This window comes from Hemiscyllium ocellatum, chromosome 24, assembly GCF_020745735.1.
Source record: "Hemiscyllium ocellatum isolate sHemOce1 chromosome 24, sHemOce1.pat.X.cur, whole genome shotgun sequence".
NCBI classification, from domain to species: Eukaryota; Metazoa; Chordata; class Chondrichthyes; order Orectolobiformes; family Hemiscylliidae; genus Hemiscyllium; species Hemiscyllium ocellatum.
This window is the reverse complement of record NC_083424.1, coordinates 56977375-56992064: the sequence shown is the minus strand read 5'-3', so window position 1 is coordinate 56992064 and position 14690 is coordinate 56977375. Positions and strand designations below refer to the sequence as shown.

The 14690-nt window shown below is 45.8% G+C and overlaps 1 protein-coding gene across 9 annotated transcripts in view; it reads left to right on the top strand.

The window, feature by feature from the left end:
* The window catches only part of specc1la (sperm antigen with calponin homology and coiled-coil domains 1-like a), a 310876-nt gene extending 296767 nt beyond the window's left edge, over positions 1-14109 (top strand). For all 9 annotated transcript variants that reach the window (XM_060843844.1, XM_060843843.1, XM_060843842.1 and 6 more), the window contains one exon: positions 10908-14109. In XM_060843844.1, coding sequence (XP_060699827.1) covers positions 10908-10997 — 90 coding nt within the window. In that variant the 3' untranslated portion in view covers positions 10998-14109. The remainder of the gene's footprint in view (positions 1-10907) is intronic.
* The last annotated feature ends 581 nt before the right edge of the window (positions 14110-14690 follow it).

Below are 14690 nucleotides of genomic sequence, written 5' to 3'. Positions count from 1 at the left end.
TTTCTATATTTATATAGTTTTTTTTTCCCCTTGTACAGATTTTTATCTCTGGCCTAAACATTGTATGAGATGTGCATAAGTGAGAACTTCCAGTTCCCAGTGTGCAGCATTCCCTTTGCAGACAATTGAGAGTTTGCTGCAATGCTGGGTTATTGAAGTGTTTATTCTAGTAAGCACCATTGTTTCTTTTTATCAACATGGAAATGAACTACTGGGAACTGTTTAAGATTACAAAATCAGACTTTCTTGTTAGTGTCCAGCTAGTGACCCTTTTGATCACGTCGATGTGAGGTCATTGAGGTTGTACCCTGGGCTTATTGTTCAGAGTTTTTGATCTCAGTAAGGAAAGGTCTTACTGGATGAGTTCATGCAGATTGTAAGCTTTTATATCTCGAAATTTGAATATAGCCCAGTTTGACTCCAGGAATATTATGCCACCCACCACCCGCTGCAATCCAGTCACCTCAGGCCCAACTATGAGATGGCCAGATGAATCCGAGTTAATTGTCTGCAGGGTCAGATATGATCTAAACACACTTCGCATGCATTTCTGTAATGCCAAGGTGTCTCAGGGTGCGTCACAGCTTGAAAAGAATAGTCTTGCTGTTGCTGTCATAATGAAACCTATTTGCACGCAGCAAATCCCACAGACAGTAATATCATAAAGATCAGATGTGCTTTAATGATGTTGCATGAGGGATAAGTTTAACTAGGGCTAAGTTTAACTACTTAGTCAAGGTCCTTAGTCTACAGATTGTGCTGGGGGTTGTTTATGTTCATCTGAGAGGTCAGTTAAACACCCACCTTCCACAGTATTACACTGAAGTGTTCATCTGGCTCATGTACTGAACAGTCTCAGGTGGGACTGGACTCCACAACTTTTAGGCGTGAAGGTGAGATTTCCACAACTGAAAGTTATGTGACTACATGCTTCAATTATACGGGGCACTGGTGCTAACATATCTGGAGTACGATGTCCTGTATTGGCCACTTTATTTCAGGAAGGCTGTAAATGCATTAGAAACAGTTCAAAGGTTTACTATACCTGGAATGAGTAAGTTGTCATGTGAGGAAAGGTTTGAGGATAAAAATCAAATGAAACAGAGATGAGCTGAGTTTTTTTTCGAAGAAAATTGTGAATCCTTGGAACTCTCCCTGCAAAGCTCGTAGAAGCAGATTCTTTGAATATTTTTAAGAAAGAAGTGGATAGATTTGTATTAAGAAAGGAGATGAAAGGTGATCAGGAATATTGGTTTGAGATTACAATCAGATCTTATTCAATGGCAGAGCAGGTTGGAGGGGCTGAAGGGTGTACTCCATGTTCAGATGCTGTCCGCTCCTCTGCAATAAGTACATTTTTAAGAAAATTTACAGCCCAGGAACAGGCCCTTCAGCCATCCAAGCCTGAGCCGATCCAAATCCACTCACTAAACCTATCGCCCAATTCCTTACCATCCACGTCCCTCTGCTCCCCACCTACTCATGCATCTGTCCAGACGCACCTGAAATCTACCATGCCTGCCTCTACCACGTGTTCCAGGCACCTACCAGCCTCTGTGTAAAATACATGCTACGTGTATCCCCCTTAAACTTTTCACCTCTCACCTTGAACGCGTGACCTCTCGTTATTGAATCCCTCACCTTAGGGAAAAGCTTATCTCTATCTAAGCTGTCTATACCCTTCATGATTTTGTAAACCTCAATCACGTCCCCCTTTTATCTCCTTTTTTCTAATGAAAACAATCCTAACCTACACAACCTCTCTTCATAGCTAGCAGCTTCCACACCAGGCGGCATCCTCATAAACCTTTTCTGCACCCTCTCCAAAGCGTCTCCATCCTTTTTGGTAATGTGGCGACCAGAACTGTGCACCATATTCGAAATGCAGCCGAACCAATGTCTTGACCCAGGGAGATAGTGAGGAAAGACATCGATCTGAGACTGGTACAGTTGAGAACAGAAGCGATTCAAACAGTCAGGGCAGGCAGGGACAAGGTAGGACTAATAAATTAAACTGCATTTAATTCAAAGCAAGGGGCCTACAAGGGAAGGCAGATGAACTCAGGGCATGGTTAGGAACGTCGGACTGAGATATCATAGCAATTACAGAAACATGGCTCAGGGATGGGCAGGACTGGCAGCATAATGTTCCAGGGTACAAATGCTACAGGAAGGATAGAAAGGGAGGCAAGAGAGGAGGGGGAGTGGCGTTTTTGATAAGGGATAGCATTACAGCTGTGCTAAGGTGGATATTCCCAGAAATATATCCAGGGAAGTTATTTGGGTGGAACTGAGGAGTAAGAAAGAGATGATCACCTTATTGGGATTGTATTGTAGACCCCCTAATAGTCACAGGGAAATTGAGAAACAAACTTGTAAGGAGATCTCAGCTATCTGTAAGAATAATAGGGTGGTTATGGTAGGGGATTTTAACTTTCCAAACATAGACTGGGACTGCCCTAGTGTTAAGGGTTTAGACGGAGAGGCATTAAAGTGTGTACAAGAAACCTTTCTGATTCAGTCTGTGGATGTACCTACTAGAGAAGGTACTCTTGGGAAATAAGGCAGGGCAGGTGACTGAGGTGTCAGTGGGAGAGCACTTTGGGCCAGCGACCATAATTCTATTAGTTTTAAAATAGTGATGGGAAAGGTTAGACCAGATCTAAAAGTTGAAGTTCTAATTTGGAGAAAGGGTAATTTTGACAGTATTAGGCCAGAACTTCCAAAAGTTGATAGGGGGCAGATGTTCACAAGTAAAGGGATGACTAGAAAATGGGAAGCCTTCAGAAATGACATAATGAGAATCCAGAGAAAGTATATTCCTGTTCGGGTGAAAGGATACGCTGGCAGGTATAGGGAATGCCGGATGACTAAAGAAATGGAGGGTTTGGTTAAGAAAAAGAAGGAAGCATATACCAGATATGATTTGGAGATGCCAGTGTTGGACTGGGGTGTACAAAGTTAAAAATCACACAACACCAGGTTATAGTCCAACAGGTTTAATTGGAAGCACTAGCTTTCGGAACACTGTTCCTTCAATTAAACTCGCTGGACTATAACCTGGTGTTGTGTGATTTTTAACTTTATATCAGGTATAGACTGGATAGATCGAGTGAATCCTCAGAAGAGTATAAAGGCAGTAGGAGTATCAGTATTTACTGTGGAAAAGGATATGAAAGATATAGAAAGTAGGGAAATAGATGGTGACATTTTGAAAAATGTCCATATTACAGAGGAGGAAGTGCTGGATGTCTTGAAATGCATAAATGTGGATAACTCTCCAGGACCTGATCAGGTGTACCCGAGACCTCTGTGGGAAGCCTTAGAGAGGTGATTGCTGGGCCTCTTGCTGAGATATTTGTATCATTGATAGTCACAGGTGAGATGCCAGAAGACTAGAGGTTGGCTAACATGGTGCCACTGTTTAAGAAGGATGGTAAGGACAAGCCGGGGAACTATAGACCAGTGAGCCTGATGTCTGTGGTGGGCAAGTTGTTGGAGAGAATCCTGATGAACAGGATATATATGTATTTGGAAAGGCAAGGACTGATTAGGGATAGTCAGCATGGCTTTGTGCTTGGGAAATCATATCTCAAACTTGATTGAGTTTTTTGAAGAAGTAACAAAGAGGATTGATGAGAGCAGAGCATTGGATGTGATCTATATGGACTTCAGTAAGGCATTCGACAAGGTTCCCCATGGGAGACTGGTTAGCAAGGTTAGATTAAAAAGTAAAAAATGAGGTCTGCAGATGCTGGAGATCACAGCTGCAAATGTGTTACTGGTCAAAGCACAGCAGGTTAGGCAGCATCTCAGGAATAGAGAATTCGACGTTTCGAGCATAAGCCCTTCATGGAATACAGGGAGAACTACCCAGTTGGATACAGAACTGGCTCAAAGGTAGAGGACAGAGGGTGGTGGTGGAGGGTTGTTTTTCAGACTGGGAACCTGTGACCACTGGAGTGCCACAAGGATCAGTGCTGGGTCCTCTACTTTTTGTCATTTACATAAATGATTTGGACATGAGCATAAGATATACAGTTAGTAAGTTTGCAGATGACGCCAAAATTGGAGGTGTAGTGGACAGAGAAGAAGGTTACCTCAGATTACAACAGGATCTTGACTAGATTGGCCAATGGGCTGAGAAGTGGCAATTGGAGTTTAATTCAGATAAATGCTAGGTGCTGCATTTTGGGAAAGCAAATCTTAGCAGGACTTATACACTTAATGATAAGGTCCTAGGAAGTGTTGCTGAACAAAGAGACCTTGGAGTGCAAGTTCATAGCTACTTGAAAGTGGAGTTGCAGGTAGATAGGATAGTGAAGGTGTTTGGTATGCTTTCCTTTATTGGTCAGAGTATTGAGTACAGGAGCTGGGAGGTCATGTTATGGCTGTACAGGACATTGGTTAGGCCACTGTTAGAATAAAAAATGAGGTCTGCAGATGCTGGAGATCACAGCTGCAAATGTGTTGCTGGTCAAAGCACAGCAGGTTAGGCAGCATCTCAGGAATAGAGAATTCGACGTTTCGAGCATAAGCCCTTCATCAGGAATAAGAGAGAGAGAGCCAAGCAGGCTGAGATAAAAGGTAGGGAGGAGGGACTAGGGGGAGGGGCGATGGAGGTGGGATAGGTGGAAGGAGGTCAAGGTGAGGGTGATAGGCCGGAGTGGGGTGGGGGCGGAGAGGTCAGGAAGAGGATTGCAGGTTAGGAGGGCGGTGCTGAGTTGAGGGAACCGACTGAGACAAGGTGGGGGGAGGGGAAATGAGGAAGCTGGAGAAATCTGAATTCATACCTTGTGGTTGGAGGGTTCCCAGGCGGAAGATGAGGCGCTCCTCCTCCAGCCGTCGTGTAGTTGTGTTCTGCCGGTGGAGGAGTCCAAGGACCTGCATGTCCTCGGTGGAGTGGGAGGGGGAGTTAAAGTGTTGAGCCACGGGGTGATTGGGTTGGTTGGTTCGGGCGGCCCAGAGGTGTTCTCTGAAGCGTTCCGCAAGTAAGCGGCCTGTCTCACCAATATAGAGGAGGCCACATCGGGTGCAGCGGATGCAATAGATGATGTGTGTGGAGGTACAGGTGAACTTGTGGCGGATATGGAAGGATCCCTTGGGGCCTTGGAGGGAAGTGAGTGTGGAGGTGTGGGCGCAAGTTTTACATTTCCTGCGGTTGCAGGGGAAGGTGCCGGGGGTGGAGGTTGGGTTGGTGGGGGGTGTGGATCTGACAAGGGAGTCACGAAGGGAGTGGTCCTTGCGGAACGCTGATAGGGGAGGGGAGGGAAATATATCCTTGGTGGTGGGGTCCGTTTGGAGGTGGCGGAAATGGCGGCGGATAATACGTTGTATGCGCAGGTTGGTGGGGTGGTAGGTGAGAACCAGTGGGGTTCTGTCTTGGTGGCGGTTGGAGGAGCGGGGCTCAAGGGCGGAGGAGCGGGAAGTGGAGGAGATGCGGTGGAGGGCATCGTCGATCACGTCTGGGGGGAATCTGCGGTCCTTGAAGAAGGAGGCCATCTGGGCTGTGCGGTGTTGGAATTGGTCCTCCTGGGAGCAGATGCGGCGGAGACGAAGGAATTGGGAATATGGGATGGCGTTTTTACAGGGGGCAGGGTGGGAGGAGGTGTAGTCCAGGTAGCTGTGGGAGTCAGTCGGTTTATAATAGATGTCTGTGTTGAGTCGGTCGCCCGAGATAGAAATGGAAAGGTCTAGGAAGGGGAGGGAGGAGTCTGAGACAGTCCAGGTGAATTTCAGGTCGGGATGGAAGGTGTTAGTAAAGTTGATGAACTGTTCAACCTCCTCGTGGGAGCACGAGGCAGCGCCGATACAGTCATCGATGTAGCGGAGGAAAAGGTGGGGAGTGGTGCCAGTGTAGTTGCGGAAGATGGACTGTTCCACATATCCTACGAAGAGGCAGGCATAGCTGGGGCCCATGCGGGTGCCCATGGCAACTCCTTTAGTTTGGAGGAAGTGGGAGGATTGAAAAGAGAAGTTATTCAGGGTGAGGACCAGTTCAGTCAGTCGAAGGAGGGTGTCAGTGGAAGGGTACTGGTTGATGCGGCGGGAAAGGAAGAAGCGGAGGGCTTTGAGTCCTTCGTGATGGGGGATGGAGGTGTACAGGGACTGGATGTCCATAGTGAAAATAAGGCGTTGGGGACCGGGGAAGCGAAAATCCTGGAGGAGGTGGAGTGCGTGGGTGGTGTCCCGAACGTAGGTGGGGAGTTCTTGGACTGACCTGTACACCGCTGAAGCCAAACGCCAGCTCGCGGACGCCTCCTCTTATCGCCCCCTTGACCACGACCCCACCTCCCACCACCAAACCATCATCTCCCAGACCATCCAGGACCTCATCACCTCAGGGGATCTCCCATCCACCGCCTCCAACCTCATAGTCCCACAACCCCGCACCGCCCGTTTCTACCTCCTGCCCAAAATCCACAAACCTGCCTGCCCCGGCCGACCCATTGTCTCAGCCTGCTCCTGCCCCACCGAACTCATCTCCCAATACCTCGACACGGTCCTGTCCCCTTTAGTCCAAGAACTCCCCACCTACGTTCGGGACACCACCCACGCACTCCACCTCCTCCAGGATTTTCGCTTCCCCGGTCCCCAACGCCTTATTTTCACTATGGACATCCAGTCCCTGTACACCTCCATCCCCCATCACGAAGGACTCAAAGCCCTCCGCTTCTTCCTTTCCCGCCGCACTAACCAGTACCCTTCCACTGACACCCTCCTTCGACTGACTGAACTGGTCCTCACCCTGAATAACTTCTCTTTTCAATCCTCCCACTTCCTCCAAACTAAAGGAGTTGCCATGGGCACCCGCATGGGCCCCAGCTATGCCTGCCTCTTCGTAGGATACGTGGAACAGTCCATCTTCCGCAACTACACTGGCACCACCCCCCACCTTTTCCTCCGCTACATCGATGACTGTATCGGCGCTGCCTCGTGCTCCCACGAGGAGGTTGAACAGTTCATCAACTTTACTAACACCTTCCATCCCGACCTGAAATTCACCTGGACTGTCTCAGACTCCTCCCTCCCCTTCCTAGACCTTTCCATTTCTATCTCGGGCGACCGACTCAACACAGACATCTATTATAAACCGACTGACTCCCACAGCTACCTGGACTACACCTCCTCCCACCCTGCCCCCTGTAAAAACGCCATCCCATATTCCCAATTCCTTCGTCTCCGCCGCATCTGCTCCCAGGAGGACCAATTCCAACACCGCACAACCCAGATGGCCTCCTTCTTCAAGGACCGCAGATTCCCCCCAGACGTGATCGACGATGCCCTCCACCGCATCTCCTCCACTTCCCGCTCCTCCGCCCTTGAGCCCCGCTCCTCCAACCGCCACCAAGACAGAACCCCACTGGTTCTCACCTACCACCCCACCAACCTGCGCATACAACGTATTATCCGCCGCCATTTCCGCCACCTCCAAACGGACCCCACCACCAAGGATATATTTCCCTCCCCTCCCCTATCAGCGTTCCGCAAGGACCACTCCCTTCGTGACTCCCTTGTCAGATCCACACCCCCCACCAACCCAACCTCCACCCCCGGCACCTTCCCCTGCAACCGCAGGAAATGTAAAACTTGCGCCCACACCTCCACACTCACTTCCCTCCAAGGCCCCAAGGGATCCTTCCATATCCGCCACAAGTTCACCTGCACCTCCACACACATCATCTATTGCATCCGCTGCACCCGATGTGGCCTCCTCTATATTGGTGAGACAGGCCGCTTACTTGCGGAACGCTTCAGAGAACACCTCTGGGCCGCCCGAACCAACCAACCCAATCACCCCGTGGCTCAACACTTTAACTCTCCCTCCCACTCCACCGAGGACATGCAGGTCCTTGGACTCCTCCACCGGCAGAACACAACTACACGACGGCTGGAGGAGGAGCGCCTCATCTTCCGCCTGGGAACCCTCCAACCACAAGGTATGAATTCAGATTTCTCCAGCTTCCTCATTTCCCCTCCCCCCACCTTGTCTCAGTCGGTTCCCTCAACTCAGCACCGCCCTCCTAACCTGCAATCCTCTTCCTGACCTCTCCGCCCCCACCCCACTCCGGCCTATCACCCTCACCTTGACCTCCTTCCACCTATCCCACCTCCATCGCCCCTCCCCCTAGTCCCTCCTCCCTACCTTTTATCTCAGCCGGCTTGGCTCTCTCTCTCTTATTCCTGATGAAGGGCTTATGCTCGAAACGTCGAATTCTCTATTCCTGAGATGCTGCCTAACCTGCTGTGCTTTGACCAGCAACACATTTGCCACTGTTAGAATATTGCGTGCAATTCTGGTCTCCTTCCTATTGGAAAGATGTTGTGAAACTTGAAAGGGTTCAGAAAAGATTTACAAGGATGTTGCCAGGGTTGGAGGGTTTGAGCTATAGGAAGAGGCTGAACAGGCTGGGGCTGTTTTCCCTGGAGCATTGGACGCTGAGGGGTGACATTATAGAGGTTTACCAAATTATATGGGGCATGGATAGGATAGATTAACTGTCTTTTCCCTGTGGTGAGGGAGTACAGAACTAGAGGGCATAGGTTTAGGGTGAGAGGGGAAAAATATAAAAGAGACCTAAGGGGCAATGTTTTCACGCGGACGGTGGTATGTATATGGAATGAGCTGCCAGAGGAAGTGGTGGAGGCTGGTACAATTGCAACATTTAAAAGGCATTTGGATGGGTATATGATTAGGAAGGATTTGGAGGGAAATGGGCCGGGTGCTGGAAGTGGGACTAGATTGGGTTGGGATAACTGGTCGGCATGGACAGGTTGAACCGAAGGGTCTGTTTCCATGTTGTACATCTCTATGACTTTATGATCAGAACAATAATGCCCTCTTCCAAATCATTGATGTGTATTACAAACAACAGTGGCCCCAGGACCGACCCCTGTAGAACACCACTGGTCACCTTTCTCCATTTCGAGAAACTCCCTTCAATTACTACTCTCTGTCTCCTGTTGCTCAACTGGTTCTTTATCCACCTGCTGGAACACCCTGCACACCATGTGACTTCACTTTCTCCATTAGTTTACTATGGGGAACCTTAAACGCCTTACTAAAGTCCACATCTAAGACATCTTCAGCCCTTCCTTTATCTATCAGCTTGGTCAGTTCCTCAAAGGACTCTATTAAGTTGGTAAGGCACAATCTACCCCATACAAAACCATGTTTCCTGTCACTGATGAAGGATCAGGAAATTGAATGGCTTAAAGAGAGCTGCGTTTTTGATGAATCGACCAAATCTGAGTGAAATGGAGAGATGATTTTGTTGCCATATTTCTTTGCTTTGTCACAATATCTGTAAAAGAAAGTGGAGGAACAGCTCGGTGTATATTACTGGTAAGCATGGCAGAGGTGTAAGATGCAATGTGCCTGTCACAGTGTATCTGTTATAGGCGGCACAGTGACACAGTGGTTAGCACTGCTGCCTCACAGCGCCAGAGACCCGGGTTCAATTTCCGCCTCAGGTGACTGACGGTGTGGAGTTTGCACGTTTTCCCAGTGTCTGCGTGGGTTTCCTCCGGGTGCAGGTTAGGTGAATTGGCCATGCTAAATTGCCCATAGTGTTAGGTGAAGGGGTAAATGTAGGGGTATGGGTCTGGGTGGGTTGCGAGTCAGTGTGGACTTGTTGGGCCAAGGGCCTGTTCCCACGCTACAAGTAATCTAATCTAATACGTGATATACAACAGAATATCCACTGGATTTGTGTGACGAATTTCAAAGTAACTGTTTTACAGGTAGAAAGTAGAGGAAAGTTATAATCTATCTAACTTGTGAATTTATGAGAAGAATGGAGCTAGGTTAGTAGCAATTTCCCGGTAGTTTGGGCTGCTCAATAAATGCTGAAATAAATAAGTGGCTAGGCAAGAATTCATTATAGCTGAAAATCTGTTGCTGGAAAAGCGCAGCAGGTCAGGCAGCATCCAAGGAGCAAGAGAATCGACATATCGGGCATGCCCGAAACATCAATTCTCCTGCTCCTTGGATGCTGCCTGACCTACTGCGCTTTTCCAGCAACACATTTTCAGCTCTGATCTCCAGCATCTGCAGTTTTCACTTTCTCCCAGAAGAATTTGTTATACCCCTTGTGTGCTCTGTGATAAGAAAGAAACTTTTGAAGTGCAGTTAGTGTAATGTAAAGCAAGGGGCATCCATTTTATGCACAGCAAGGTCCCACACACAGCAATGTGACCAATCTGATCAGATTACTTAGTGTGGAAACAGGCCCTTCTGCCCAACAAGTCCACACCGACCCACCGAAGCACATCCCACCCAGACCCATCTTCCTACATTTACCTCATCACGTAACACTGAGTAATTCACCTAACCTGCATTTTTTTGGAGGAAACCAGAGCACCCAGAGGAAACCCATGCAGACATGGGGAGAATGTGCAAACTCCACACAGACAGTCACCTGAGGTGGGAATTGAACCCGGGTCTCTGGCGCTGTGAGGCAGCAGTGCTAACCACTGTGTCGCCCACTATCTGTTTGTTGGTTAAGCAATAATTATTAGCCAGAGCACCAAGGTGATCTGCCCTGCTCTGTGAATATTGCCATTGCACCTTTTCTGTCCACCTAATTGGTCAGGCAGAGCTTCAGCTTAATATCCTTCCTGAATGACAGCACCTCCATCACTGTACTACAGTGACACCTCAGTCCAGCACTGGAGTGTCATCCTCCAGTCTGTGGAATGGAGTTTAAATGAGAGTACAAGCACTGAAATAAAGGATGATTGTACATGACTCTGGTGGTCAGTATTTAAAGATCAAATGAATTTTTTTTAAGTTTCTGTGCAATATAAATTGATGGAGAGAGTTTGCAGCAAGAATGTTCTTAGTGGACTTGTTCATGAGCCTTCAGTTTTCTCAGTGTTTTGTTTTGTTGTCTCTCCCTACCTAGGATATCAATGAGATGGTGAGCACAGAGCGACCAGACTGGCAGAGCCTGATGCAGTATGTCACGTCTATATACAAGTACTTTGAAACTTGACATCTTCCTCCACCCAATCTGGAATGCGTTTGCAGAGTAACTGCTGATTTTGGGAGGACATTTCCAATGCTATACTTCATGTTCCAACTCTGTGCTGAAACACTGTTCCTCACTCGAGCAACTCATGGCCCCAGAATAGCATCACTTTGCAAAAGAACACCCTCCTGTTTGAATAATCCATCCATCCAGTAAAGACGTGTGCACCTGAATGATCTACATGCTGTTTGAGCTCCACTTGTAACTGCTCCTCCTGTGTTTCTGCAATGCTAAACTGCTCAGTGACCCATCTTTCAACTGTGGGAAAGTGAAGTATCAGTCCAAACTGATCTTTGAAACTCAGTGCCGTGCTTTGAGAGGAAATAGCCTTTTTGTGAAAGTATAATACCATTATTACAGCACTCACACTGGTACAGTACACCCACTAGCTATATGGGAGGATCTATATTGTCAGTGTTTAGAAATCGCCATTATAAAATTTTCACAAAATGACGGCTGTGAGATTTTCAAAATAAGCCACATGAAACAGGGCTGTAAGACTAGGTAAGTAATACTTGTCACACTAATATTTAACGGGGTGAGATTAACTCCCTGGGATAGTCCATTCGCTGTCTGTCCGATCAATGCTCTTCTGTTTACAGAAAGGTTGTCTGATGGGTCAAGTGATACATCAGGAGTTGGAGAACATTTCTTTCCCAGGGAACTTGTGATCGATCCAACCAAACTGATATCATAAAGGCTTCTGTGTCAAAACTAAGTGTCCTTATAATTGCCCCTGTTTAGAATATTTACCAGTTACAGACATTAGTCAGTTTTTCTTTCTATTCATTGAGTTTTCAGTTTTTTTAAAGATAGTATTATTTTCATGATCTGCCTCTAGCCTTTGGAAATCTCTTGGAGTACACAATAAATCTAAGATCCAGTTAAGTATGAACATTGATAAAAGACCAATGTGCTTCTGTTTGTGCTGTACCTGTTAACAGCGTTTCCCTAACAATGCCATTAGCTTCTGTACTCTAAAGTAGTTCTTCACTGTTATCCGTCGCTATGGTGTGTAAAGAGATCATATTGCATCTTTACGCCACTTTGATTTTTAAATTGTTCCGCTGTTAAAATTAATTCTCTTCAACCTGTCAAAATTAATTCCTGTTGAGCACAATTCAAAAGCACAATCTACCTGTGACTCATTCACATGATGCCTGCTGTGGGGAGAGGGAACAGCATTCCTTCTGCAAGAAAAGGCTTGGATCAGATATGAGTCAGTGTAAAGAAAGATTTGCACTGTGTGTAATCTGTGTTGGGAATGTTTGATGAGATGCAATAACTGGGTAGGTCTCTATTGTCTTCCTGTACCATGTCCTACAAAAGGTAGGAGTTAACCAAGGGTCAGAGGATATAATGCACAGGGGAGTTTGAGTATAGCTTTGTTTATCACAATTGTGTTAATTCTAGTGATGCTAATGTAGTGTGAATGCTGAAAACATATTGCAAGTCCATCAATATTTAAAAGAATTGCTTCTGTTACTCATCTTTCATGCTGATGAAGGTAGTTCAAAGAAAATAACCCCTTTCATTTTAGGTATTACTGAGTTTTTCAGCATTTCCTCATTCATTCTTTGGACATGAATTATTCTGTAAATAAACTATCAGTTGGCATTGCATAAATGCTGTAATCTTGATCAACCATTACCAGATTTCTGCTCATAACTGAAGTTGTCCATCACACATTCATTGTTGTCACTTTATCTCAATAGCGAATGTTAGTTTAGTGCCCTTAAAACCATCATGTTCAGTCACTCTTTAGTGATTTTTATCTTTTCAGCACTTGCTGTGAACAGGATATTAGAAAATTTACAGAACAGAAGGAAGTCTTCCACCTCATCAAGTCTACAATGAAAGTTCCCTAGCCCTGCAGTATTTTTCCTTCAGTGCTTATTCAATTCTCCTTTGAACGTTAAGATTGAGTCTGCCTCCATGGTTTAGGTAGTGTGTTCTGGGTCCTAACCACTGACTATACAAAATCAAAAATTCTTTTCCCATGTTCCCATTAGTTTTTTTTTCCCATGTAGCTTAATTCCTCCCTTGGGCAAATGGTAAGAATTTCTCCCAATCAGCTTTGTCCAGACCCTCATGATTTTGAACACCTCTATCAAATTTTCCTGAAACCATTTCCATTCCAAGGAGAAGTCCTAGCTTCTCCAACCTAATCTTTTAGCTAGATCCCTTATCCCTGGAACCATTTAATTAATTCATATTTTACAAATTTAAATAATAAATTAGTCGTAAAGCATGGTTAGAAGTACTGAGCAGACCAATTTGTTTTAAACTTGTCATTGCTATTGGCTCTCACTGCTGCCTGATCTCACCCGTCACAGAGACTGCCCCTTACATTAACCAGCTGGCTTCGAATTGCAATGTGACTTCTCTCAGATGAGCTTGGTGGTTGTTGCATTTTAACACACACACACTCAGCAGTAAAACGGTAAATGTTACTGGCTCTTATAGTTTGTATGGAGAAGTTCATTGTGTGGTTGATCTTTGACATACTGTGTATTGGTCAGATTTCCATATTACATGAAATTACCTTCCCCATTGCACGGTGCCTGCACTAACGCCTTATACATTTCATTAGTTTGGTGATGCCTGTGATGTGGTGTAAAATCCACAGTCACAACTGTGTGTCAATCCTTTATTATGTGTATGTTTTCTATTCCATGTAGCTGCTCTCGATTGAAATCATTAGCCTGTCATTTCTGATTGACACAGGTTCTATTTTATCAAATGTGTAACAAAGGCATTCTGTTCATTTATTCATAGCTTTGGATGCTATTTGTATTATTTGCATGGTATCAGTAGTGTGTTCCTAATAGGCACACCATGTTTAGTATAAAATCATGTATTTTTTTCTATTAATATTTATGTTAATGTCATCAGTGGAATATGGCAGTATCCAGTATCAATACACCATAACAGGCTGTTTTCTGGGCTCCTTGGCTGCACAAATCCTAATTATCTCTGGCAAGCATCAAATTAGGAGACCAGAGTACTGCACTGTTCGTGTGTGGCATGATATGTGCAAAAGTTCATTCAGTAAATAAAATATTGTTTAGTTTTTTGTGTTGAGTTTGGTGTGAAGGTTGCATCCAAGTCAGAACAAGGAATGAAGCCAGCTCCCGTCACTCTCCAATCGCAGACCTGGTCTACGTAATGTACAATGTCACTAACCAACCTTTTCAGTGAGCATTTCATCTCATTCAAGTAATTTGAGGATCACAGCTGGTTTCTTGTAGCAGCCTGACAATAGATGCCAACTTGGAAGCAGCGCGTACAACTCCATCAACACTATATTTTCACCTGGATTACCAGCCAGTGAGAGTTAAATACATGCTCCCCTCAGTGCACTGCAGAATATAATTTTCTTGCTGATACGTTTCTTCTATTTTGATTTTGGTCAGAATAAAGGCCACATTGGTAACGGTGGCTGTATGAAGTCCATTATCTTATTATGGAGTCCTTTGGTCCATGCCGAAGATAATCCTAAACTAGTCTCACCTGCCTCGTACCCCTCCAAACCTTTCCTATTCATGTACTTATCCAAATGTCTTTTAGACCTTGTAATTGTACCCACTTCAATCATTCCTTCAGGAAGTTCATTCCACACGCCAACCACCTTCTGTGTAAAAGATCTTTTTTTAA